Below are 26,818 nucleotides of genomic sequence, written 5' to 3'. Positions count from 1 at the left end.
AGGCAGGGTTTGAGAGAATTGACTCCAATGTTGGGAGAAGTTCTACTGGGGGTACAATGCTATCAAACAGCATCATATGCTACAGAGAAATCGCTTGTGAAAGGAGGAGGCCATCAGTCAGCAAACTTCATTGTTGTCTTATGTTAACAGCTGCCACGGCCACCCCACCACCCTGATCAGTCAGCAGCCATCAACATCGAGGGAAAACCCTCCACCAGCAAAAAGATTATGACTCACTGAAGGTTCAGATGATGGTTAGCTTTTTTTTTAGCAAGAAACTATTTTTAAATTAAGGTATGTGCATTGTTTTAGACACAAAGCTCTTGCACGCTTAATAGGCTCCGGTATAAACATAGCTTTTACGTGCACCTGAAAACCAAAAAATTCATGTGACTCACTTTACTGCAATTCTCGCTTTCTTATGGTGGTCTGACACCGAACCTGAGTTTCACTCCCATCTTCTGTCTTCCCTGGGCCTTCTCCTGTGTGTCTTCACATCCTCTTCCCTCTATGCATATCTGCCTCTGTGTCCAAATGTCCTCTTTTTATAAGGACAGTAGTCATATTGGTAGGGTTCATCCTAATCATCTGATGCTAACGCAATAACATCTATAAGGACCCCTTATAAGGTCGCATTAGGTAGTGGGGGTTAGGACTACAACATACCTTTTTGGGGGGACACAATAACCCATCACAGAACCTTCGACAAGACTGAAAATGAACTGAGAGACTAATGTTCTGAAAAACATTCTGCTTCTAATAGATTGAATAGGATCTCTTGTAGACAATAGACTCCTTGGCTTTCAATAGACTTCTTCTTTCCTTTCTTTCCCTCTAAAAAAAGTTCAGGCTACAAAGGAACAAGACAAACAGAGAAACAAATAAAAACTCATAGACACAGACAATGGTTTCGTGGTTACCAGAGAGTAAGGGGGAGGAGGATGGTAGATGAGGGTAAATGGGGTCAAATATATGGTGATGGAAGGAGAACTGGCTCTGGGTGGTGAGCACACATTGTGAACTATAGGTAATGTATTACAGAATTGTACACCTGAAACCTATATAATTTTACTAACCACTGTCACCCCAGTACATTTTAATAAAAATAAAAAAAAGAACGTTCAGACTGAACGATACGAAATTACCATTGCTGGTCAGAATATTGACAATTTCCTATGGTCTGACCTAAGAACTTAGGGGTAACCTTGTGGTACCCTACCAAGTCATCCTTCCAGCCAAAACATTAGCTGGACTCCCACTGCCAGAGCTGACTGACCCTGGGATGGCCAAGCCCAAGAAAGACTCAGGCCCAAGGGCTCACAGCTCTATAGCTGAATGTCTGGCAACAGCCACCCTTTCTTTCCAGGCTTCATTCTATTACACTTGACCCTGAAACTACAGAGATAGTGGGCTCTTAAGACTTGCATGACACAGGATTGCCACAAACCTTCGATTAGTAAAAGACACGGTATCTGAGAACTGCAATACAGCAAAGCACAATCAAACAAGGTGCATTTCTATCTGCGAGCCAAGGAATGCCTGAGGCAACCAGCAGCCAGGAGAGAGGCCCGGCCTTGCTGACACCTTGGTTTTGGACTTCTGGTCTCCAGAACTGAGACAATGAGTTTCTGTTGTTTGAAGTCACCCAGGGTGTGGTGCTTTCTTACGGCACCTCGAAAGCTATGGTCTGAATATTTGTGTCCCCCTAAAACTCAGATGTTGAAACCCTAATGCTCAATGTGATGTTACCAGTAAGAGGGGCTTTTGGGAAGTGCTTAAGTAATGAGGGTGGAGCCCTCATGAATGGGATTAGTGCCCTTGTAAAAGAAGATCCAGAGAGCTCTCCAGTCCCTTCCTCCATATGAGGACACAGGGAGAAGGTGCAGCTACGAACCTGGAAACAAGCCCTCACCAGAGGCACCTTGATCTTGGATCTTCCGGCTTTCAGAACCGTGAGCAGTAAAATCTCGGTTGTTTATAAGCCACCCAGTCTGTGGTCTTTTGTTGCAGCAGCCTGAATAATTGAAGACACACAGGAAACAACTCCAGGCTCCTTCCAGTGATGACAAACGATGCTGTTGGTAAGACACAACTACACAGCCAGTGTTAGAAACGGCACAGTGGTTTAACCCCTAGAAGCCAAGACAACCGACTGGAGGTGTCCATTTCTACAGGAACTGGCCGTGCATCTGCCTGTGGTCAGAAAGATTTGGATATACCAAAGCTAGCTTTGTAATTCCTCGGCCATAAAGAATGAAATCTTACCATTTACAACTATATGGATGGACCCAGAGACCATTATGCTAAGGGAAATAAGTCAGACAGAGAAAGACAAATGCCATATGATCTCATATGTGGAATCTAAAGAACAGAATAAATGAACGAACTAATCAGAAACAGTCTCAGAGACATAGAGATAAAACTGAGGGTTGCTAGATGGGAGGGGGTGGGGACGAGGGGGAAGGTGAGGGGATTAGAAAGCACAGTCAGTAACCACAAGATTGCCACGGGGATACGAAAGACAGTTTGGGGAATATAATCAATACTGTTGTAAAGATTTTGTAGGGTATCCGACGGACACCTGTCTTATTAGGGAGACCACTTCATGGACGGTGTAGGTGCCTGACCACTGTACACCTGAAGATGGAGCTGAGTAATACTGTATGTCAACTATAAAATATATATATGTAGTCACAGGATGTGGAGTACAGCGTAGGGAATAGTCAATGGAATTGTAACAGCTGTATACGATGTCACAGGGGTAGTAGATAGGAGGAGGGGGTTATCACTTTGTGAGGAGTGTAAATGTCTAACTAGTACATTGTTTTATACACCTGAAACTAATAATAATTAACAACAACAACAAAAAACTAGCTTTGTAATTGATCACGTATGCACGCTCGTACCACACATACACATATATGCACCCACATATTTATTCCTTCCTTGGTGTTCTGGCATTTCCAAGTTTGCAGTGAAAGTTTCAATATGAATTGTTCCTCCAGTCTGCAGTGGGGCAGATATCACATTTCAGGAAAACCAGACACTTATCCTAAGGCGACACCAGGAATTGCTGACACTCACAGGAAGTTTCTCTGTATGAAAAGTTTAGAAGGTGGAAACAGAGCTCCCAGAGTTGTATTCAGGGGACCATTCAGGAAGGCAGTGATAGCAGGCTTCACCCTATGGGGTGGCTCAACAGTGGGTGAGCAGGCAGGACTGGGGACCATGGCTTCTTCTGGAGGAAGGAGAGCCTTACGCAGAGTGGTGTGGAATTCACCAGAAGCTCTTCTATGTCAAACTTTTTCCAGGCTCCAGCTTTATAAATAAGCCTACACAAATGAAAAAAACAGAAGAGGATTATAAGTCAACTGACTTCAACGTGATGGGACTTCTCTAAGTAGAAATATATATAATCAAAGAAAGGCATTTAGACTCATATTTGCACCCTCAGTCTAGCTCTCATTTTTTCAGCCAAATTAAGAATCAACTTTTGACTATCTCCATACTGTATTATTTTCCCTGGGTAACCAGGTTCTCCACCACTTGGTCATTTCATGGTTCATTACTGCTTCCATTAGTGATAGTCAGAGACGTGAAAGGAAGTAAAATTACAACTGAGCCATCTGGTACCTTCATGAGACTGAAAGGCTGAGTAAGACAGGAAGTATAAACCACAGCCTGGAATGGAGTTTTTAAACTGACTATGGATTCAAATTATTCATGATCTTCCTCCTGCTTCTTTTCTCCATTATTCCTGCAAACAGCTGATACTTAGGGAAAGAATGAATTTCTTAAACAAGACACACAAAGCATTAACCACAAAGGAAAAAATTGAATAAATGAGACCACAATAATATTAAAAACTGCTGTTCGTTAAGAAAGATACCTAAAGCAAGTAAAAGACAACGTACACACTAAAAGAAGATATGTGCAGCTTATATATCCAATAAAAAGATGAGTTTAACATAAAATAATAAAGAACTATACATCAGATTAAAATAAGGGAAAAAAACACACACAAAAAAGAGGCTGACCAAACAGGAATTTCACAGAATGGGAAACAAATATGGTTAATAAATATATGAAGAGCTGCTCAACTCCATATGTGATCAGGGAAATGCAAATCAAAATTACACTGAGACACCACTTTATAACCATTAACTGGCAAATATCCAGGAGTTTACCAATTGCTGACTTTACCGATTGCTAGAGAAGCTCATATATTGCCGGTGGGCATGTAATTAAGTAGAACTTGAGAAAACAACCGGACATTCCCTGGTGAAGCGGAACATTCTCACACTCTACAACCCAGAAATCCTAAGTATATGCCAAGCCCACACACCCCACGAGGAGACACGAGCAAGTGCGCCCACAGCAGCTCCATCCACAACCGTCAGAGGAGAGAAATCCCTTGTGACACAGTCACACAGTGGAATGTTATACAGCAGGGAAAAGGAGCAAACTCCAGAGCGAGCACCGTGGGTGAACCTCAGCCCCGTGAAGCGAAGGGACAAAAAACCCGGGTGCCAGAGAAGCACTTGCAGCGCGGTCTCTTTTCCACGAAGTTCAAAAACAAACACTAAACAACATATTCCTTAGCTATGACTATGGCCTTGACAGAACAACAGAATCAAAAGTAACAAGGCACAAAGGAATAAAGTCCACAACATTCTAGACCAGAGTTACTTCTGGAGGGAAAGCAGCAGGATGAGATGGGGAAAGTAATTAGGCAGGGATAAAATATGATTACGATTCTGGCTCTCGTTTGATGGTAGGTTCCAGGGTGTTTATTATTCAATGAAAACTATAAATATGTTAGTGAATGACTCAATGACAGATGACCATTCATGTACCAATGAGGACTGAGTGTCCGGAAATCAAGGCTTATGATGAACCCAAACCTGTGCCACCTGCGGCCCATTAAAATAAAAAAGAATACAGACAAACAAGAAGCCCTGGGTATCTAAATTCACTAGTCTCAACCCCTTCCCGTGAGGCTGCAGGGGCCCCGGGAGAGCTGGGAGCTGTGCTGTGCTCAGCGATGTGATCAGGGAGCGCTTCTGTGTGACAATGGCTAGTCCACTGCTAGTACCGAGATCTCAGAAGGAAGCGACCTGCATTTCCAAGACAGCGGCAATATGGTGTGATTGCTTTTCTCATTTAAAACAATACTCGCTTTTGTACCCAAGTTTGCAATCTTTTCCTTAAATCTGGCTTCTTAAGTTGTCTAAGCTTTACTCCCCACAAAACCTAGCTCCTCTTCTGGTCAATCCATTCACACAACCAACTTTCACAACGTAGAAATGGCCTACGGTGGACCCTCCCTCCCAACCCACCTGGTCTCCTTCCCAGGGGCAGCCCGTGTTTGCGTGTGTGACTTTTCTGAAACAGTCTCAGCCATGTACGCATGTACAGATATTTTTGCCTCCCTCCCATGTCTGCCTTTTCATTTTGAAATAATTTCAAGCTTACAGAAAAACTGTGAACCTAGTACGAGGAACTGTTTTGTCCTGAAACACTGAAGAGTAACTTGCCAAAATCTGTGCAAAATGACAATATACCAAGTTACTAATTACAACATGATTGGCAAGAGCAAAAGGCTGGGAAAACATACACGTCGAGCATCTCGGATCCCAGTCCACACCATAGGGTTCATTCTCAGTTCTTCTTTCCGTATCTGGAGCCGCCTTCTCCGACAGCAGGAAACCTGTCCACTCATGACCGCCAGCCTGTACAGATGCCACCCTTGTGCTGTGGGCTCTGACACCCACACCACTCTCCGTGTGGACCCCTTCCTTGGGCCCTGACACCGCACTGGGCTACTCTCACGAGCAAGCGGACACCCGCCCTTCTCCTCTCAGGCCCCCACATGGAGCTGGGCCATTGCAGCCACCTCTCCCTGTGGCCTTCCCCTCCCCCTCCCCCTGAGCTTGACTCTACTTAATGGCTTTTGGAATAAATTATTCAGGAAGGAAGGAAAGGAAGAGAATGGGAAGAATCTCTCTACTTTTTCTGTACTAATAACGTACTGTATTCACTGTCCTGTACCTTGTGTTTTTCTTGCAATACGTATTAACGAGCTGGTTCCAGAGCATGCATAAAAAGCGTCCTTGTTTATGGCACCGCAATATTCCCCATAAGACTTCTTATGGCACACATGATATAGTTTATGGATGAACTGTAGTCTCTTTAAGCAGTCTCCTGTCTATCGATATCTGTATTTTGCCAATCTTTTGCTATTCCAAATTACGTTGCACGAGTAACACAATTACTGGGACCACAGAGCAACCTCATACATTGTAATTTTGCACACATGTTGGCACACCTGTGGGACGAAGTCCTGGAAATGGGTGAAAGGGTACATAACTTTGTAACTTTGATAAGTTTTGGCAAATAACTCCCTACCAGCATGTGTAAGGAATACCTTTAACTTATTCTTTGAATGACAGGGAATTAAGAATTTCTGGGTATGTGTGGCTTATAAAACCAAAGCAAAACAAACAACCCCAAAAGCAACAAAAAAAACACCCTGAAAAACAAACAAACAAACAAACAAACAAACCTCCCAAAACTAAAAAAAACAAGCTAAACCAGAAAAGGCGAGGGGCAGCTTCTTACTTGTTGCCTCTGAGTGTACCGTCTTCCCATCAGCGCTTTGAACATTACAGGAAACAAACACTTTCCTTCCTTCAATTTTATCAACGTGGCTATTTATCACAACAGCAGAACCCAGGGGGATAGGTCTGCAGAAGAAAAAAGAGGCAAAAAAAATCAGTTTTTATTGGATGTATGTAGCACTGAGACGTGTCCCAGTGAGAGGTAAGGGTGAGTGACAAGTCAGCTGGTGCCCAGGATCTTGGAACATTCCTCGAAGGGCTGAGAGCAGCAGCTACTCACGCCCCCTTCCTCCCATGCACCGCTGCTCTCAAGTGGCCCCTGGGCACCTGGTCCCCGACTGTCCTCCTGGGTTAGGCTCAGGATCACCAGGGATACCAGCTCTGTGATGGCACAGGTGGTCCCATCTGAAGGCCCAGAGCAATGGCTGACGGAGGCTGAAATCCTTTAAAGACATGAAAACAGGGCCGTGGGATGGTCCCTGTCAGCTTCTCTCATAATCAAAATTTCTCACCCAAACCTTTTAGAGTAACTCTCAGTAGAAAGACACGTAGTAACAACAAATTGCTGGTAACGGCTTAATGTGCTTAGCCAGGGCTGCCCGATAGAACTTTCTGTGACAACAGAAACATTCCACGTCTGAGCTGTGTGCAATATGGCAGTCACGGGTGGCTGAGCATTCAAAATGTGGCTCCTGTGAATGAGAAACTGAATCTTTAAATTATTTAATCCTAATTAATTTATATTTAAATTTATATAGTACATGGGACTCCATAGTGGCTACAGTCACTTTTGGGAATCCTGGTGAAGAGTACCATAAGGAAAAAGCTCTCTCTTTAAAGGTGACATTTTAGCTGGCAGAAACAACACAGCAGGGAGATGTGTTTTGCGCTCCTCTAGTGCCACCATGTGGATGAAGGGACTACTCCAGGTGGGAAGAAAGTTACTCGCAACACTGTGAGTTTTCCCTCCCATTTGCTTTTCCCCAAACTCTCCATAGAACGACCGAACTTTGCTCTCTTTTCTTGGGCCAGTTCAAGATTTACTAAGACCCAGGGGACATAGGTGTTCTGCCTGCCCAACATCTCTGTTTTCTACTAACATTTCTCCCTTCTTCCATCTGTCTTACTCCTCAGTTCATTCTCTCATTCACACAGACATTCTTAGCCCTTGTAGGTTGACTGGAGTTGACAGTGGACCCTCCTCACCCCCCCACACAGTGACTGGTTGAATTGGTCAGTCCTGGAACTTGCACCAGAGCCCTTGGGGCTGTGTTCTTTGCCTGCTGGAGCTGCCAGGCTTGCAAGATACAAGCCTGCCTGGTGGCTATTGCGGCAGCACATTGGGAAAGATACCTGAGGATGAAGCAGACCCAGAGGAAAGCGTGACATCTCTAATCACCTGAACCCAGCCACCTGTCTTCTCATCCACATAAGCCAATAGAATCCCCTTTCTTCCTTAAGCTAGTGTGTGAGTTAAGAATTCTATCCCTTGCATTGGAAAGAGTCCTCGATTAATAAAAGGCGAAGAGAAAGTATCTCCGAAAATACAAAACAGTATAACCACTATGTTTATAGAGTATACTTTGGTAAATTTAAGTAACATGTAGGCACAAATTAGATTGGTTGGCATCAAAAACAGGTTTCAGGTCATTTTCCTTAATCCAGTTTTGCTAGATAACTTACTGACACTTGTATTAGAGGCAGAAAATAGATAATAAAGATAAAAACAAAATTTAAAAATAACAGAGAAAACACACCTACACAATAAAAAGGCTTAACAGAGCCAAGTGATGGCTCTTTAAAAAGATTAATAATCTCTGGCAAAACAGATCAAGAAAAATGAGAGAGAGAGAGAGAGAGAGAGAGAGAGAGAGAGAGAGAATAAATACATCCTATTAAGACCAAAAGGACATGACTACAGATTTAGCTGAGATTTAAAAAAAATTGAGAATACTATGAATCACTTCATGGCAATCAATTTGAAAAAATAAATGAAATGGAAAACCTTGCAGAAACATATGGTGTCAAAATTGGGGGCGGGGGGAGGACTAGGAAGCCTGAATAGCTGAATAAAGAAAAATACCAAGGTCCTAAGATAGAGAAGCCACATTTGGGAAGGAGCCCTGGTGTCAGCATTGTTTCCGGGTTAAGTTCCCCACTGACCAGAATAACCACGTCAGACTCTATAGAAACACAAAGGCTATTGATTTAAGTAAGTAAAATGTCAGGGCTATAAGAGTAGCTAGCGTTACCCTAACTAATTTACTACAGATTTTTTTAAAAACTCCCTTATTTTTGACTTCTAATTTAATGTGGCCAGAGAACTTGGTCTATCAGATTCCAGTTCTTTCATATTTACTGAGATTTGGTTTATGGACCAATAGAGGATCAATTTTTGTCAATGTCCCATGTGTGCTTGGGAAGGAAGTGTATTTTTCTCTAAGTACTGGATATAGGGTCCTCTATAGGTCCAATAAATGAACTTGTTTAAATTTTCTCTTTTCTAATTTTTTTTGTCTCCTTGCTCTGTAACTGAGAATACTGTGTTGAAATCTCCCACTAGGAAAGTGGATTAGTCAATGTCTCCCTATGAGTCTACTAATTTTGCGTATATACTTTGAAGTCATTTTACTAGGTACATACTGATTTGCAATTGTTACTATCTGCTATTGAACCAAATATTTTATTTTTATGAAGTAGCCTTCTCTCTCCCTAATATTACTCCTCAGACATTTTTTTATATTTTTTTCTGATATCCCAGCTCTCTTCTGGTTTGTTTTTTCCTGGCATATTTTTCTTTCCTTTTAAACTTTTCCATGTTTCCATGAAACACCTAAAACAGTTAGGTGTTTAACAGTTTATAAACAGTTTATAAACAGTTTATAGCTTTCTACATTTTAAAACACAGTTTTATAATCTCTTGTTTTGAACTGATGGTTTGGTCCACTTATATGTTTAGTGTAACTACTGATATATTTAGACTTATATCTATCTCATTTTGGCATTCTATTGAACTCACTTTTTCTGACCCTCTTGTTTTCTTTCTTGAATTTTTAAAATGGAATTTCATCTATCTATCTGTCTGTCTGTCTATCTATCTATCTCCATCATCTATATATCCATCTATCATCTACTTTTTAGTTAGATACTCATCTACCCTCACCACTGAAAAATAAGATGTTTGAACGTTAATCTTGTTTGTCCCCTCCCAAACTACATGTGATTTTTTTGTCCAGTATTTTAGCTGTCCTTTGTTTCAATTCCCAGAACTCAGACATTGTGATTACCTGTATGCCGACTCTGTTTAGACTCTGTGTCACCCATATGTTTACTGCTGTACTTGCTCACATTCCCTCTTTCACCCTCCTCCCTGGTGGGGTTACATTCCTTCTTTCCCAGCTCCATCCCTTAGACGTTCTCTAGGTATTGTCCTGTTGTTTGTAAACTTTCTCCATTTTTGTTTAAATGAAAAATGCCTTTACTTTGCCCTAAATTTTGGACTTTGGTTTTGCGAAGAGCATGATTGTAGGGTGCATGTTTCTTGCAGCACTCTGAAGAAACTGTATTACCTTCTGGTTCCCTCTGTCACCATTGAGAAACTTACTGCCAGAGTAATGGTGCCCTCTTCCTTCTAAGAAACAAGACTGCTCTTGATGGGTACCCTTTTGTCTCTGACTGCTGCTTTTAAGATTTCTTTGCCCTCGGTGTCCTTTAATTTCTGTACAATATATCTAGATACGGATTTATTTTTATTTATCGTGCTTGAGAGATGTTATGCTTCCTGGATCTGTGGGCTCATGATTTTCGTTCTGGAATATGCTCACCCATTATCTCTTCAAACACTAGATCCCTTCTATTCTCTCTGCTCTCTTCTTCTAGGGCTCTGATTAGAGCACATTAGTAGAACTTTTCATCTGTCCTCTCTAGCTTAACCTCTACTTTATATTTTCCATCTTGTTTTCTCTGTGCTGGAATAAGGGTAATTTCTTTAGTTCTATCTTTTTGTTTCCTTTCAGCTGTGTTTAAATAGCCCTTTAACGTACCTACTTGAGCTGTGCTTGATTTTAAACAATTACATTTTCATTTCTAAAAGTTTTAGGTTCCGTGGCAAATCTGTTTAATAGTTTTTAGTCTCTTTCTCTTCTTGTGATTTCATCTTTCATTTCTTTAAACATTTCATACACAGTTCTTTTACACTGTGTTTCCGATTATCACACTATCTTAAGTCCCTGAGGGGCTAAGTCTGTTGTTCCCAGTTTTTGCTGATTCTCTCTCATAGTAGTTTATTTCCTTGCGAATTTGGCACAGGATCTAGCTGGTTTTGAAAGCAATGTTCTTCCGAATTTCTTGTCTGCCGTGTTGCGTGAAGAAGTCTAATCTAGAGCTTCCAACCAATTCACCATGAGTGGGTTACAGAAACGCTGAGCTATCGGTCCTTTCAGCTGGCTAGCCACCACAATAGTTAGCTGCTTTGTCTTTTTATCTTAATAAGTTTATCTTAATGCGCTAAGCACAAGGACGTAAATCAAATGTGATATTTGGGTGGGGAGGGGCTGGAAAGTAGGTGAGATGATTAGGAGTCTTGCTTCTTAGAAGTAGGAGGGTGGATTAAGGCATCTGATGATTAATTGACACTACATATAAATTACCTTCAATTAAATTTTAATCCCAAGCTGTTACCTCTAGTACACTGGTGGGTCATCAACTGATTGGATTACATTTATTATTATTATTATTACTATTATTAATCTAATAACTTCATTAAAAAATATAGGGCCTGGTAAATATTAAGTCCTAAACTACATTATTATTCTGGTATTTAATCGTCAGTTAATAGAAGAGAAGGGAAGCTGTGCATTGCAGTAAAGAGCCCCAGACTCAGAGTCAGAAGGTTTGATTTCCACTCCTGGCTGTGGTCTCTCTACCCACGTGACTTCAGGGGAGAACTGTGATAAGTAAGTTCTCTGATTGTGGGTAACAAATTATGTGGGTGGTTTGAGGAATGGGGCAAGGACTAGGCATAGGACACAGGCAGGGAGCATGTATGTACTCAGGACAAACGCTTATTGAACGAAGTGATAATCCAAATATTTTGCTGAGCTTGTTTTCAAATGAAACTTTTGTTTTTTGAGAAGGGAGGTTGTACCGAATTCTTCATCTTTATTTGAACATAGGAAATATTTTTAAAAATATGAAACAAGGAAAAATATTAAAACTTAATTTTAATATATTGTTTATCATATTAAGGAAGCCACTTCTGGGATCACACTTTATAGTCATAAATAATCTAAAACGCTGACTACATCTAAAGATGACAATTTTTCCTGAAATTAGTCTTTAAAGTCAATGTAACTGTTATCAAAGTCACGTTTTGTGTTTGGGTAGAATTTATGGTCCCCGGGATAGTATTTTCCTATGCTGTATCCCGTGACTGATGTGTGAGAGTTGTGGCGTCTGCAGCAACCTTGCCTGAGGTTGGGGCGATTCACCCCAGAGTTCCTGGTATGGCCAGGCTGACGCTCCCCTCCGCAGGACTCTGAGGTCAACCGTGGCTGGCTTCCTCCCCTCCCCCGCCCTGGCCAGCTTCCTCTGGGAGCACTTCCGCAATAATCCCTTGCACACAAATCTTTGTGTCAGGGTCTGCTGCTGGGGAACCTGGCCGGTGAGCCCTAAGAAGCAGAGAATACCCACGGCTTTACCTTTTAAAAGTGATGTTGAGGTTGGCAGTCATGACAATTCCCACAGCTATCATGGCAGATGTGCCAAGCGTGGCGTCAATCATGGTGGAAATGGCCCCTCCATGAAGGAATCTAGTTACAATAGGAGGGAAAGAGAAATGTTTCAGAAGGTCTGAAAAGAGAGCCTCTCAATAGAGAGAAAAATTATCCAAGTATCTCCACGTCATTTGCTTATGAAAGGTCCATTTAGCTCGCGTTCAGTGTACTAAATGTCAAATCTCCTCAAATACCTATGTCCCCGACTTTATTTTGTTCACGCCACGACAGTGAAACACTTGTAATAAATAAAGCAGAACTTTATGGTGATCAGATCACACGCAGGCAAAAAGTTAAAATACCATTTAGAAAATGTACAGTATGTTTTCATTAAACTATACACCTCAGTGTTTAAAAATTTAGGAAATGCAGATACACAGAAGAAAAAAGAGATATAAGTATAAAATTGTTAAGGCCATCTAGTGACAAACCACTGTTAACATGTCGATTATATTCTTTCAAATTATACTCTATTGCCCTATGTCCTATGCTTGTGTGATTTAACAATTTACTATAAACATCTTCCCATGTCAATAAATGTATCTGCACTACCGCTGTAATGCCTTCCTTCTGGATACAAGGGGATACTATAAGAGAACACTCTTTTAGATCCACGTTTCTAGGCTATCATTCTTACCCAGGTGCTCCTTGCAGGTGAGGACCTCCTTGGAAAAAGCAAACTGTCCTGTTCTCAGCATCATTATAAAACATCACATACTCAAAGCCCAAGCCTTCCTCGTAGCTTCTGGTGAAGAGCTGAGCTTGTGACAATTGTTTATTTGCAAGCTTTCCGTCTGTAGGGAAATAAGCCAGAGGAACACATGAAAACAGGTATGAGAAAGATTCATGACAGAGCTAACCATCTGTACCCTGCAAGAATCCCAGGTCAATGGACGATGGATTAAAAGGTCACCCAGGTACAGAATGGAAGGAAATGGGAAGGCCCCAAAGAATAAAGTATCTTTGCTCTAAGTGGGGACAGCCTACGTGGGGACATAGGAAACATGCAATTACTCAGAATAGCCATCAGGAATATGGCATATAAATGCTGAGGGGATACTGAATAAAACTGTAAGGTGTACACAGAAACCCTTCTTGGAATAAGTGGGGTTTCAATGGGATTTAAAAAAAATGAATGCAACAGGAGCAAGGTTTTCCTTGAAGACGTGAGCTTAGCCTAAGAAGGCAATTATACTGGGTCAGAAACCGGTCTAGTTCAGCCTAATATTCTATGTGATTATGACTCGAAGCCCCCAAACTCAGGGTTAGAACTGTTAGGGTTCACGAAATCAAATTAGTGAGTTATAATCAGATGTCAAAAAGAAACAGAACGCTTCCCATAGAGGTACTAATACATTCGTTTAGATGTTTTTCTCAATTACACAACTGTGCACAAGTTGTATGTACTGGGTTGTGGGTCAAAATGCAGGTCACTTCAAAACAATGACAGAGCTCCTGCTCTAAGGGGGGGCGTGTTTGTCCTTTCATATCTATTTCAAGATTGCATTCCCCCAACTCTTAGTTTTCTCCAACAGCTCACGATCTGCCACGTCTAACACTAAGGTTCTTTTACTGCTCCCAGATTTCCATTTACTAACTTGGAAAAAGATGAGATGAGATGTGGTCAGAAGTGAGGAAGAAGTGGGGGCGGGTGCCTTTTATTCAGGCCGTGAACATCCTGGGGCCAGGCAGCCTGTCTCTAAGACTTCGTTTGCTCAACAAGTGGGAGAGCTGTGCACACACCGTGTGTACTCTCTCAGCTGTTGAGAAAGTGAATGACTGAGGGTCGTTCTTCGGTGATGGGGAAGCAAAGGAACTGAGGAGCCACGGTGTGGAGGCTGGAGCTTCTGAGAATGGTGAATGGATTTGGGGAGACAGGCGGTTAACCATGTGGTGAAAGACTCAACACATGGGGGAGGGGTTGCCAGCTTTTCGCTGGCCTCTAAAGCCATGAGAATGAATGAGATCATCAGTGGAGTATTGAGGAGGGGATACTAAGGCCGGAGACATGGGGCACCCTAACACTCAGCTTGAGGATAAGGAGGAACCAGCAAAAGACCCTGAAAAGGAGGGACCAGTGAATAGGAGAATGCAGTGTCCTGGAAGCCAAGTTCTAGAACAGGAGTTGATGGAGTGACGGGAGTGTCTCATTGGAATGAGTTCAAGAGAGACGGGGAAGAGAAATGCAGTTGTGGTATGTCTGTGTGCTGATGAGAAAGGTCTAGCAGAAAGCCGTGTCCGTAAAGAGGCCAAAGGGGGTACACAGAGCCTCCCAGTACATTCGCAATAGAAGGCAGAGCAGCAGGCACAGACCAGAATGAGGTGGTGGGAGCTTGAAGTTCTCTTCTGATCGCTTATTTTTCTCTTACGGAAACAGAAGGCAAGGTCAGCTGCCAGTGAGGCTTGCGGGGAAGGAAGGTAGGAAGTAGTCAGCTAGGAGGGCAGGAGAGGGGACGGATGAAGGAGAAACGAAATAGGACTGTCAGGCGACTCTGAGGGCCCACTTGAGGCCAATTTTTAAAAAGCCGTCACAGTAATCCATGTAACTCAGGCCTATTTCAGGAATTCAATGCTTGGCAAAGCACATATACTCAACAGATAATTGTTGAATGAATAAATACTGTATGTTACCAATCAGAAATCAAAATCTTTACAGGCTGACTCCCAAAATGAAGAATATACATACGTAGGTTTTATTATATACTCTTCAGTTAGGCTCAGCAAGTCAGCCGCATAGTTACAGAAGATGGGGAAAAAAGTTTGCAAGAAAGACACAGGTGTCAGTGACTGTCAGCAGAGTGACATGGCACCTTACCCAGTGCTAAGGTCTCATTCTGCATGGAAAGACCATCAGGCTGAGTTGTGGAAAGCATCATTGAGGGTTCTGCGAAGCTGAAGCAAGTCCTGGGAAAAGCAACCAGGAAACATGAAGGAGACTGAACTACCCCCTGGGAGATATGTCTGCAAACGAGAAGACTGGCCTGGTGAGGAGAATTGGCAGGCGCGCAGGAGTGAGACGCATGTACCTAATTCTACATGGAAGAGGATTATATTTACTCTGCATGTCCCTAGATGGTAGAATGTAACACATGAGTGCAAGTCACAAGTGGAAGCTCAATACAGTCTAAGGAAGAAATTACTGATGATTAGTGCTGCCCCCAAAGGAAAAAACCCCTTTGCCCCAAGTGCCCCAGGAATGGAGGGGTTCAGGTGAAGTCCGGATGACTGGCTGTAAGCGTTAATGCAGAAAGCAGAAGACAGAAAAGGTTAGACGACAGTGCTGGTTCCCAACCTTTCCTCCATTCCGAAGCTACTGAGGGGGCTCTCTTCTCTTCAGCAGCAGTGGCTTAATAAGGACAGTGCTGGGTCGTGAGTGCCATGAGGGTAGGCAGCTCGTTTGTTTTCTTCACTGCTATACCCCAGGGCCTAGCCCAGTGTCTGCCACACAGTAGGTGCTCAACAAATATTTGTGTAAGAAAGAAGGCTAATGATTCTTAGGAGAACAGGAAGTAGTGATGGAGACTAAGAACCCCCTTTTAAGTGGTTCTGATGGTCCCCTTCCATCCACGGAATAAATGATCTTTCAGGTCCAAATGCTCAGATTCTGTTGGTCTCTTTATCCTCATTTATCTAATTAATATATTTATTTCGATAGCTACCCACATTTGTGAAACGCTTTAAACTAGTGTTTCTTAACATTTTTAGGTAATGGTCTCCTTTGAGAATCTTATGAAAGCCATTAATATCTCCCTGAAAAAAAAGGAATTTCCTTGGGGGAGAGGAGACTATTATTGAGTTTATCTGAAAGAACGGTGTACTTCTTACAGTCTCATAAGGGCAGGTACTGCAAGTTTTTGTTTTTAAATGCAAGTTTAAGCGTCTAATTAGGCGTTATAGCATCTTCTAAAATGGTAGGTAAAGGTGGGTATTATTATCTCCATTTAAAGGGAGATAAAACCAAACATGAAATCAGTAACACTGGAGAAAGCAGAAAGCAGGAGAGGAAGAGTTACTCATTTTGCTCTAGGTACCTGCCAGGTATTCATGAGGCATACATGCTAATAAACAAACTTCTGCTGTTTTTCTTGTTAGTCTATCTTTTATTAGCCAAGATCTCAGAAGGAAAGAAAGAAAATTATTTTTCCTCCCCTGTAGTTTCTGGTAATCCAGATGGGACCTGCTGGGACACTCCACTGCTCTAAAGCTGGCAGATGGGATCCTCAGAAATCTGGCAGAAGCTGTCAAAGGGTAAAAGTTCTTACCAAAGTCCCCTCTCTTGGATTTTTGTCTCTATTGCCAGGCCCAGAGAGCAAAGTAAAAATTCTATGTTGTTCTTTCCTTTCTAAATTCATCTTAGTGAAGGAGAAAAACTTGTGTTAAGAATGAGTTCTTTCAATAATGGCTGGTAAATTTACTATTAGGTCCCCACTGCTTACCAATCCTGTTCCTCCCAGGGAATGTTATTGCTTCTGTTAGTCTTGTTTTGCATTCTGAGAACTTGGCTTGGATTTCTGTCAGCTGGGGACATGCAGGTTGTCAGTTTTTAATGTGAAAACTCATAAAAAGAACAACACAAAGAGTGAACCCTAATGTAAAGTGTAAACGTTAGTTAATAATAACGTATCAATACTGGCTCATCCATTATAACTAATGCAAGTTGTTAGTAATAAGGGAGGGTACTTTCCACTCATTTTCCTAAAACCTGACACTGCTAATAAAAAAAACCAAAAAACAAGTCTTAATTAGAAAGATCTCTCTCTCTTTCTCTCTCTCACACACACACACAGAAGAACAGGAAGTGTAATGTCTGTGTGTTGGAGGCACGGGGGGTGGGGGCTGCCTTGGGCATGAGGAGTCTGGGCGATGAGGGGGTGACCTGAGCGTCCTGAGCTTCTCAAGGGTGACAGAGCCACATATCAGGATAAAGGAGAAAACAAGATCATTGATAACAGCCTTAAGACAGAGCAGCGGTGCGGCGGTGCAGGGGTGGAAGCTTTCTGGGGTCCTTTCTTCACGCCTGCTAACGGTGCCAGGGTGGGAGGGAGGCAGTTTCATTCTTGGCTCAAGGCTTCATGCCTTCTCACGATCTGCAAAATTCCTTGAGATTTTTGGCCCACCAAACTAGAGACTACAGAAACCCCTGCACTATATTCTTTCCTTTTTCAAGTGGTAACCAGTGCTTCAATCTGTTCTGTTTTATATTTGATATTTAAATGTCCTTTATGGGAGCGTGGCTGTTCCTACCATGAATAAGAGTTTTGAAGTCTTGAGTACTTAGAGTATTTTTATAGTTATAGGAAGGCATATGTGTCCAGGAGCCATCTTCACATTTCTTCATGAACTGCTCAAAGAGGAGCCTTAACTCCTTGTTCCAGCTGGGGTTAGGGAGCGAGCGGTCCTTCGAAACGAGCTTCTCCGAAGAAAACCACCTCTAAAAGACAGAAGAAAACGAAGAGTCACGGGAGCGGCATTCTATGTCATAACACATTCTCCTATTTTTAAAGACTACATTGCAGCTTTTCCTGTTCCCAGAAGCTTGTCATTTCGGAGAGGGAGCAAATTTGAAGGATAACCGGATCCAACCTCTGTGACTGGCCGAGCCAGCATTAGCAGACTCCATTCCGTTTTTCAAAACAAGCACTGGAGATAAGAGAGATGAAGGATAGAGACTTATTCCATGTGAAAAGTGTTACCAGTGGGAGACGCACAGGAAGCCAGAGCGCATGGGAGAGGCATTCAGCTCAGACTGAGGGTTCAGGGAAGGATTCTCTGACTTAAATCCTGATTAGACAAGCAGAAATTAGGCAGCTAGAAAGTGTATTGTAGGCAAAGAAACACTGTGTGCAAAAGCAAGGAGACACGAGACAGTTCTGAGGGGCCTTACCACCCTTTCATAATTGGTGAAACAGGCACCAATTATGATCTCCATTTTGCAGATGATGAAACAAAGACCTACAAGAAGCTCGGTGTACGGAAGGAGCAGAGATGGAGGCAGGGGCCGGACTGCAAGAAGTCTTCACACTGAGCTGGCTGGTTTGAACGGTCTCAGAGCTCTGAGTGGTTTACACAGGGAGAAACGTGAACAGATCTGGTCACAGTATGAGACCACGGGACTGACCAAGACTGGATCGGAGGGCCCTGTCTGGAGGCTGCTGGGCTGGCCCAGGGGAGAAACTACGAGTGCACGAAGCAGAATTTGGTGACTATTTGGATAAGGAGAGTGAGGGGAGAGGAAAAACACACAAGCCAATCCCAGGTTTCTGCACTGTGCAACAGAGTGGGTGACAGAGCTGATTACGGAAAGAATATAGAGAAAGAGGAAGAGGAGTTTGGGTTGGGGGGACAAGAGCTTGGTCAGAGCAACCACGGCTTCCACTCATGCAATTTCTGTGATGTACCGAGCACTGCTGATACGGGAGAGCCCCCCACTATAGGAATTTTCAGTCTCCTTTCCCTAGTTTCTTAGCTCCCTAGTTCCTGATCTTAATCATCTTTCAAATCAGCCTTTTAGTCTTAAACAGAAGATTGTTCCTAGCCTGAATCATAGGAAGTCCCCTGCCCCTGTTCCAGGCCATTCCAGGCCCAGCCCCTGGGTGAACACCGCCACCCGAATGAGCGGATTAACCAGAGGAAAAGACCACAGGCTCCAGGGAGCTGACAGAATTTCTATCACACAGCCACCTTGCGTCGATGGCTTTGGGTCCTGCTTCTTGGGCCAACACTTTTAACTCTATTTAACCCAAATCGATCTCTCCTCATCTAGGGGCCATCGGGATGCAAATGATGCCCTAGCAAAGCTTCCGGTACATCCCGACCAAAGAGGTCAACATGGTCTTCCGGGCAGATCTTGAGACCCCGCCCTCTTATCTAAGATCAGATAGGGCGAGAGTTCCGTGAATCCCCAATAGGTAGGGACAACGACCACGTTCAGCAGGAAGCAGATACAGAAGAGACCTTCTGTCCCTCAACTTCCCATAGAGATTTACGGGGATCACGCCTCTCAGGGGGAAATAAGGCAGGCAGATAGAGACAGGAATGGGGTCTCCAAACATTCCTGCACATTCGACACGGCCTATGGAAAGCGACCAAAGCCACCGCCCAGAAGAGCTCTCCTTCACGCCCAAATCTTTCCCTTATCTACTATAACCATCAACCGCTATGAGGAAGTTAAAGGATACTAAATACCTATCTGGATTAGACCGGTCACTCACACCTGTGCAGTAAATGCTACAATAACCTTCACTTCACTTAGCCTCATTATACCATCATTATAATATCATACATATCATTCATTACTATCATTATAACAGACTGAATTCTGGGAAGGAACATGCACAGTCTAAAAAGATGACGTAACAGCCTCATGTCAACCAAGTGGCCCCACACCTACGGAGGAATAGTCCATTCTAGAAAGAAAGGAAATGAAAACTCCAAGCCCTTGCTAGTCAGCGCCTCCTTGAGCCACGGTGTTGCTTGGCGCTGCTCCTATCCTTTTGGGCTATACTTTCACTTCTAATCAACTCTCTTTCACCAGTGTATTTCTCTGTCTCGTTCAATTCTTTGCTCCAGATGCCAAGCGCCTGGACACCACGCCGAAAAGGGCCTGCATTCCGGTAACACTGCCACCACTATGCCCAGGCAGCAAGGGGAAAGGTGCAGTGGCCCTGGAGAAGCAGGACAAAGCGAATGCCACAGGCACCGGAAAGGAAAACCAGTTCCTTGGACTTCTGCAGAAACCTCAGGATATTTAAGATCACAGAAGCTACCAACTCTGTGGCATTCTACTTCCAGCCAACCTTATGAATTCATTCAGATCCAAGGTACCTATAACACTTGGACTGCACCCCAAAACTATAACAGGGAGACCAAACGTATTGTGATGAAAGAACCAGCTAATGAGACTTCTGCTGACACCTGGAATGGCTCCAATCCTGGCCCAATGTTATAATAATTCTGGGAGCCTGTCTCAAGAACTCTACAGAACTAAAAACTTCCTGGCCGAAGGAAAAGAAGTCTTGATTTAGGGAGAGGAAGGAGAGCAGGGTGGAGACCATGCCACTCCCCAGCGCAAGACTTGTACCTTTGTTTTTTACCTATGGTTTTGGATTGGCTCATCCCTTCAGAACCCAGCTCAGAAAATTTGGAAAAGAAAAACAACAAAAAATCCACTCATTATTTCTCCATCTTAATATAACCAATAACAAAACTTGGATGTATTTCCTCCAAGTTTTTTAAAACGTAATTTTTCCTATAATGCTTGTAATCTCAATAAGGAATGTAATTTTTCTTTCTGCTTCACCACTTAAAGTTATTTAGCGCTCACTTTCTCAAGTACTTAATTGCAATCATTTTCAACAGCAGAAAAATAGTCCTTTATACTTAGGTACTATAATTTACTTAACCATTTAAGTTGGACATTTAAATTGTTTCCAATCTTTTGCTGCTTTAAATGAAAATGTTCATTGGAACATTAGGAATATAGCCTTTTCTCTATTTTGGATTATTTCCTTAGAATCTACTTTCAATTGTGTAGCTTTGAAAGTATGTGAACACTGGAAGTAACGGACGCGATAAGTCACAACTTAATATGCATTGACCAATCCATGTCAGCTAGAGGTAGAAGAGGATTTGTAGGCTTCGGAGTTGTAAATTTGGGCTCTTTTCATTCATAGGTCTCATCTCTAGGATCCATCAGTTCCAGTGTCCTTTTATAGACCCGTGCAATAGAAATAATTGAAGATGGTTAGGAATCAGAATAACTTCCTTGACTGTGGGCTCTCCTACTTGATTTTAACTTTGAAAGTCTGGGATTCAGCTAAACGCAGTAAACTTTTTTAGTTCTTCTATGTGCCCAGGAACAGGGAAGACAGAGAAGACTTGGGCCCTGCCTTCAAGCGCTGGCGGCCTTGAGTGTGAAAAATGCTACAACAATAGTAGATACAGACACAGGAGTGACTTTTGGGACAACGTCAGAAAGAGGAGTGATTTCTAAAGAATAGAAAGGTTCACTAAGCAGAGAACGGGAGGGCTGCTCCAAACAAAGGGATAGAAAGATGAAACAACCACATGACATGTTGGGGGACTGCTAGGATTTGAGTTTTAGGATGTAAGGTGCAGAGAGAACAACAGCTAGATGGGGATGGCAAAGCAGAAGGGACACCACACCGCAGAGGCTCTCCGGCCTTAAGGAACGGCCTAGACTTCATCTTCTAGGTCAATGTTTCCAAGGGCAACGTGAAAGATGATTTTAGACAGCAAAAGGATGATATGTGTATTTTGAAGTACGCATTGTAAGAGAACTTAATGTGTTAACATAAAGTAATGTGTTAACATAAATAACACATCACACTTGTGATTTCACAGATGTTATTGCTTAGGATGAAGCTAATTAAAGAAAGGAAGTCTTTAAAGAATCATGAAGGTGGGACCTGAGTGAGAAGATACTTCTTCCCATTACGTGGAGTCTTAAGCAAAGCATTGACACGAACTTAGGTTTTAGAAACCTTCCTCTGGTGTAAAAGATGAATTGCAAGGTGAGAAGCAACGGCAGGGAAACTAATTAAAAGCCTGCTGCAAAGGTCCAGGTGAGATATGGTTAGAAGCTGAACTAGGTAGAAAGGAATAAAAAAAGCGATTTAAGAGATATTTAGGATATTGGGACCAAGAGATGTGGAGAATGACTGATTGTGGGAGAAGAGAAAGTCGAAGAGTCTTGGGTGATTCCAGAGTTGTAACTCTGAAGATTGCCGTGGATAAAAGGAAAAGAAAGAGGAGGTTTTTGTTAGTGTTCTTCTGTGTGTCAGGAGGCAGAGAGGAGGCGTGGAATTATCATTGTGAGGCAGGTTGAGTGTGGGACCCCAGACAAACAGTATGATGTGAGAAATGCAAACAATGTTTCAGTTCAAGAAGGTGAGAACTACGAGATACTTGACGTAAAGGAAGGCACCTGTAAATTCAGAGCATAGACTGTGTATAGGAGGAGTAAATGTGTGGGACAATCATTACCTTTTGTTGCCCTGAGCAGAGGAAAGGCTGTCTGACCTTTGGTTATGTATTTTTCAAGTGGGGCTTGTGAAGTTATCACTTTTAAACATGTGTCTCCTTTAAAGTTCCTGAACAGAAAGAAGCACGCCTTACAAAGGCTGTAAATACTGTGAAATATTCTCAACACAGATTACCAGGCACCAGCATATAATTAAGGAAACGAGTTTACCTTTGTTGTAGATGAACGCAGGACATTTTCTTTTCCAAAGTGCAAGATGATACAGGGTCCACAACCAATCTGCACTTTTATTATTCTTTAAAAGAAAGCTACAACAGCTCTCCGTTCTTGCTCTACACAGAGCTGTTCCCTCATCTATGTTCCCTTAGGACTTCCTGATAGCACACAGTATGTATTTTTTTTTTTTTAATTTCCCAATTTCACCCCTTTCTTTCAAATTAGACTGTGAGCTCCTTGAGAGAAAGGGTCACACTCAAATTTATGGCATCAGTGACCCAGTCTGGCATATTGTTGGGGCTTGATTAATACTAACTGACTACATCAAGGAGGCAAAACACAGGGGCTATCTTTATTTACTGCTACCCGCCGGCACTGTGCTAAACACATGACTTGCAGGATCTCTTTGAAATCTCCGTAACAGCTTTTGGAGGTGAGGAAATTGGCTTAGAGAGGGTAGGATTCCCTGACAAGCAGAGACAACTAGGATTAAACCCGTGGAAGAGCAAGTGTATAAAAAAAGTCTCGTCCCGGATAACGGAATGCCTGCGGGCCAGGCTGCCAAGCGCCCGACCCGCCTCTACCACGTGACCTCTGTGTGACCTTGCTTCAATAACTTAACCTTTCTTTCTTTCTTTCTTTCTTTTTTTTTTAAAAGAGGGTAGTTTATTAGAGGCAGAAGAGGTCGCAGCTCCCACGCGGGAGGGCGTCCCGAATGGGCGCGCCCCTCACTTAACCTTGCTGCATTAAGCCCAGCAGTGGCTGTGCGCCTTGACCTTCTGAGCAGAGCAAATACCCTGCACGCCTTCCTGCGCGATCTCTCGTGGTTTGCACGTCGGGACTGGAGGATCCCGTGCCCCTGTTCAGCACCGATGGCCTCCTGGAGCTGCTTTTGCTCTGAGATCGGCTGATGGTGGTCGCGAATCGACAGTTCGCCCCGTGCACCATCCTCGGCGGGACGCAGCCGGACGAGTCTCGCTCCCAGCGCCCGCCCCCGCCGCCCCGCGCCCGGAACTCACCTGCGCGGGTCCCGGGTTTCCAGCCGGTGGGCGCGCGCCTCCCCGCCCGGCCCCGAGCGTGCGCAGGCGCGCGGCACAGCTCCGCAGCATGGCTCCGAGGCTGCGCGGAAACGCCGCCGAGACCCAGGCAACCGCCGACTCCCCCACCCTTCCGCCCTGCCTATTAATCTAGATGAGAGGAGGGCGGAGCTTGAGTCGGAGGCCGCAAGCTCCCGAGGGGTGGCGGGCCCCGCGGGGCGTGCAGGCCCACGGCCTCTCCGGCCGGAGGAGGCGTGCGAGAGTCCGGCCAGCCTGCGGTCGCCGCTTGGGGCCCCTCGGCCCGGGCGCCTGCGCGCTGCGAGGGCGGGACTCGGCGCGCCCCCTGCGGGCTCGCGCCCCCCGGGCTCGGCGTGGACGGGGCCCTCCCGCGGAAGCCCTAAGGCGCCGGGGCGGGCGGGAGCGCCCAGCGGGAGTTGGAGGAGTGAAGTGCTTCCTTGTCGGCCGTGGGCGAGTCCCCGGGAGAGAGCCCAGTGGGTGCAAAGGGTATTTCTACGCTGAAGATGCTCCCCTGCCGCGCCCATCCCCCCCCCCACGCCCTTCCAGATGCCCGCAGCGCTGAAAGTCCTTAAGTCAGGCTTTTTCGAGTAGAAACCGAGATAGAACTAGAAATCGTGGGGACGTTTGAAGGATGGGTCATCTCCTTCGGGCTCGGGAGACAGACCCGGATTCCGACGCCCTCCCCCTTCACCAGTCAACGCCTTGTACAGACTCTTCTCCGATCGCACCTGGCCTGGTGTCTCATCCGTCTGTTGTGAGCACTAAAAGGAATGTATTATATATGGAGTTTTACCGGTGCCAGGACCTGCTCTTTCATCAGGAGTCCCAAAGTTAGAAGTTACCCGGAGTTACCTTGTACTGTGTCCCTTACCAAGCACGTGCGCCCAGGCGCTGGTTTGCACAAGCTCCTGGGAGCAGATTGTTAAAATTTCAAGCATTTGGTTAGCCAGTTCTTAAAACACTGCCTTTGTTCAACTTGTAATTACGTAAACTTACAACGAAATCAATTATATTAAAAATGAAGGTGTTAGATCCTAAAACGGTAAATTCCTACTTATTGTACTACATTTTACTATTATTTGTGCTGTTGGGGTTATTTACCTGTATTGTATTCGTGTGGTGGGACTTAGGGTTTCCAGGTGGGAATTCCCACCCGGAATTTTTTTTCGCTTTCCCGTTCCCGAATCCCCAGATATAAACTATTTTCTGTTTTTCACGATGGATCGTTTCCGCAAAGTGACCGCCGATACTACCAACCACCTGGGTTCAAGGAGCCGATTTTCCGACCAGCTTTTCTCAGGATTCAGGAACACGAAAGAGAAAAAAAATCCTGAGGACGGGCAGGAATTCCCACCTGGAAACCCCAGCTGGGACTACCAGGCACATATCTTCCAACTGCCACATTCAGTCATATCACAGTGGTAGCTTGAAATTGACTGAATGGGAGTATTCAGATACTGCAAATGAAGGACTTCCTCTCTTTTAATTAAACATTTACCAATATACTACGTCCAAGACCACCCTGAGGTAAAGTTTTAAGACTCTAGAGATTAGAATACTAGAATTGCATATTCCTGGCACCTCATTACACAATATTTTCCCACCAACAGCTCTGTAACCACTCACATAGTAAGGTGGGCCTGGAGGGTCCTTTTTCAGGAGAGATATATTAGAGATAAATAAACTTGGCTTTGGGCTTGGATCTCAGCTCAGAGAGCTCCGGTTTACCTTTTTTACCCACGAAATTAGTTTCCAATTATTGCAGCACTGTTTATTGAAAGATTCTCCTTTCTCAATTCAATTGTCTGCACCTGGATCAAAAATTGGTTATCCATATATCCATAGGTCTATTTCTGGACGCTATTCTCTACTATATAGATCTAGTTATCTTTCTTGATACTTTCTTGATAGTGTCTTGATTTGTGTAGCCTTATAATTAAATGTCTTGAACTTATTTTCAACTTTGTTCTTTTTTAAAGTTGTTTTGACTATTCCAGATATTTTCCATTTCTGTATGAATTTTAGAATCAGCTTAACAATGTTGATACCTGTAGTTGCTCTAGCTCATTGTTGGACCCAAAATTCTTTATCAAGGTGGAGTCTGGTATGTTGTCACATAAAAAAGAGAGCAAGTCGCCTTGAGGACCTGCGGAGGGCGTCAGAGGCCTATGGAACCTGGTCCTCATTGGTCTGTAGCACAATTCAGAAAGTGGCCAAAGGGCACTGTGACGTGATGTCACCGTGGGCAGGAATGAAATACCGTGAAGCTTACAGATGGAAAGAGAAGACATCTCATTTTCTTCGTGGCTGTTTTCCTACCACATTTCTCTTTAAAAATTGTTTTTGTTTTTAGTGTCTTTAAACTTTCTTCCTAATCCTGTCCACCATAATGGCATTTTATTGCAATTACTACATCAATTTAGCTTCTTTATTCCTTATAGTCACTCTCCTCCCTACTCTTTTATTTCCTCCCTTCAGAGGATTCAGATTATTTCTCTTATTTTTACGAACTTCAAATTTGTCTTAAACTGTACTCATTTAAAATTGTCTCTATACATGTAAAATAACGGGAACATAGCAGCACTGATATTGTAAAAAAAGTAATTACGACCAAGAGAGAAGAGTGCTAGTAGGTACTCAGTGTTTTCTTGGGGGGGGGGGTAGAGGGTGAGGGGGCACTGAATTAAAATGAGGTGGAATTGAAAGTCATAGAAATACTTATACTTTAGTTAGGAAAAAGGGAAAGTTTAACTGAGATGTTTTGAATCGAGATAGATTGAGATTGTGATTTCCTTGACTGTTTCAGAGAAGCTTTTTAGTGCTCGAACGTCACATAACTGTTTCCTGCAATCGAAAAATATTTGTGAACTCAGGCAAAATGACACATGCATAAAAGGTGGTACGCATTCAATTATATTTGGACTCGTGGACTCAAAGACTTAAAGCTGAAGAGACCTCAGACAGCATCTTGTCACCCCGTTCCTCTTCCGGAGTGACTGAGAATCTCCTTGAGACACAGGCGAATGTCCCATTCTTTGACTCCAGAAAGCCCAGCCCAGAGCGTAGTCTGTAGCAGGTGTTCTGTAAATATTTGTTACCTGAGATGATTGATTCTTGTAACTTCATACAAGTCTGTTGTGGAGCTGGGCC

The 26,818-nt window shown here is 43.5% G+C and overlaps 1 protein-coding gene across 2 annotated transcripts; it reads right to left on the bottom strand.

Annotated features, from left to right (window-relative positions):
* Positions 1 to 11: 11 nt before the first annotated feature.
* THEM4 (thioesterase superfamily member 4) lies at positions 12 to 24,116 on the bottom strand. Of its 2 annotated transcripts, none has more exons than XM_081080461.1 (6): positions 23,633 to 23,970; positions 17,669 to 17,825; positions 13,032 to 13,188; positions 12,320 to 12,430; positions 6,622 to 6,746; positions 12 to 3,332 (listed from the first exon to the last, which is right to left on the bottom strand). In XM_081080461.1, exons 1-6 carry the CDS (start codon positions 23,720 to 23,722, stop codon positions 3,292 to 3,294), a joined length of 681 nt encoding a protein of 226 aa, XP_080936587.1. In that variant the 5' UTR covers positions 23,723 to 23,970; the 3' UTR covers positions 12 to 3,291. The 2 variants fall into 2 exon arrangements, with proteins under 2 accessions (XP_080936587.1, XP_080936586.1); XM_081080460.1 differs by having other exon boundaries at positions 741 to 3,332; positions 17,639 to 17,825; positions 23,633 to 24,116.
* Between the last annotated feature and the right edge of the window lie 2,702 nt (positions 24,117 to 26,818).

This window comes from Rhinolophus hipposideros, assembly GCF_964194185.1.
Source record: "Rhinolophus hipposideros genome assembly, chromosome: 19".
Classification (NCBI taxonomy): Eukaryota; Metazoa; Chordata; class Mammalia; order Chiroptera; family Rhinolophidae; genus Rhinolophus; species Rhinolophus hipposideros.
Note: the sequence above shows the minus strand (reverse complement) of the source record. Positions and strands in the feature narration are given on the sequence as shown.

Bases quoted from the DNA above. Each gene is read 5' to 3' on its own strand.
- THEM4 (XM_081080460.1), bottom strand. From the start codon at position 23,722: ATGCTGCGGAGCTGTGCCGCGCGCCTGCGCACGCTCGGGGCCGGGCGG. The intron at 12,431-13,031 runs GTAAGAATGATA...TATTGTAACTAG, and splicing joins CACCTGCAAGGAGCACCTGG to ATTCCTTCATGGAGGGGCCA. The intron at 6,747-12,319 runs GTAAAGCCGTGG...TTTCTTCTGCAG, and splicing joins CTCAACATCACTTTTAAAAG to ACCTATCCCCCTGGGTTCTG.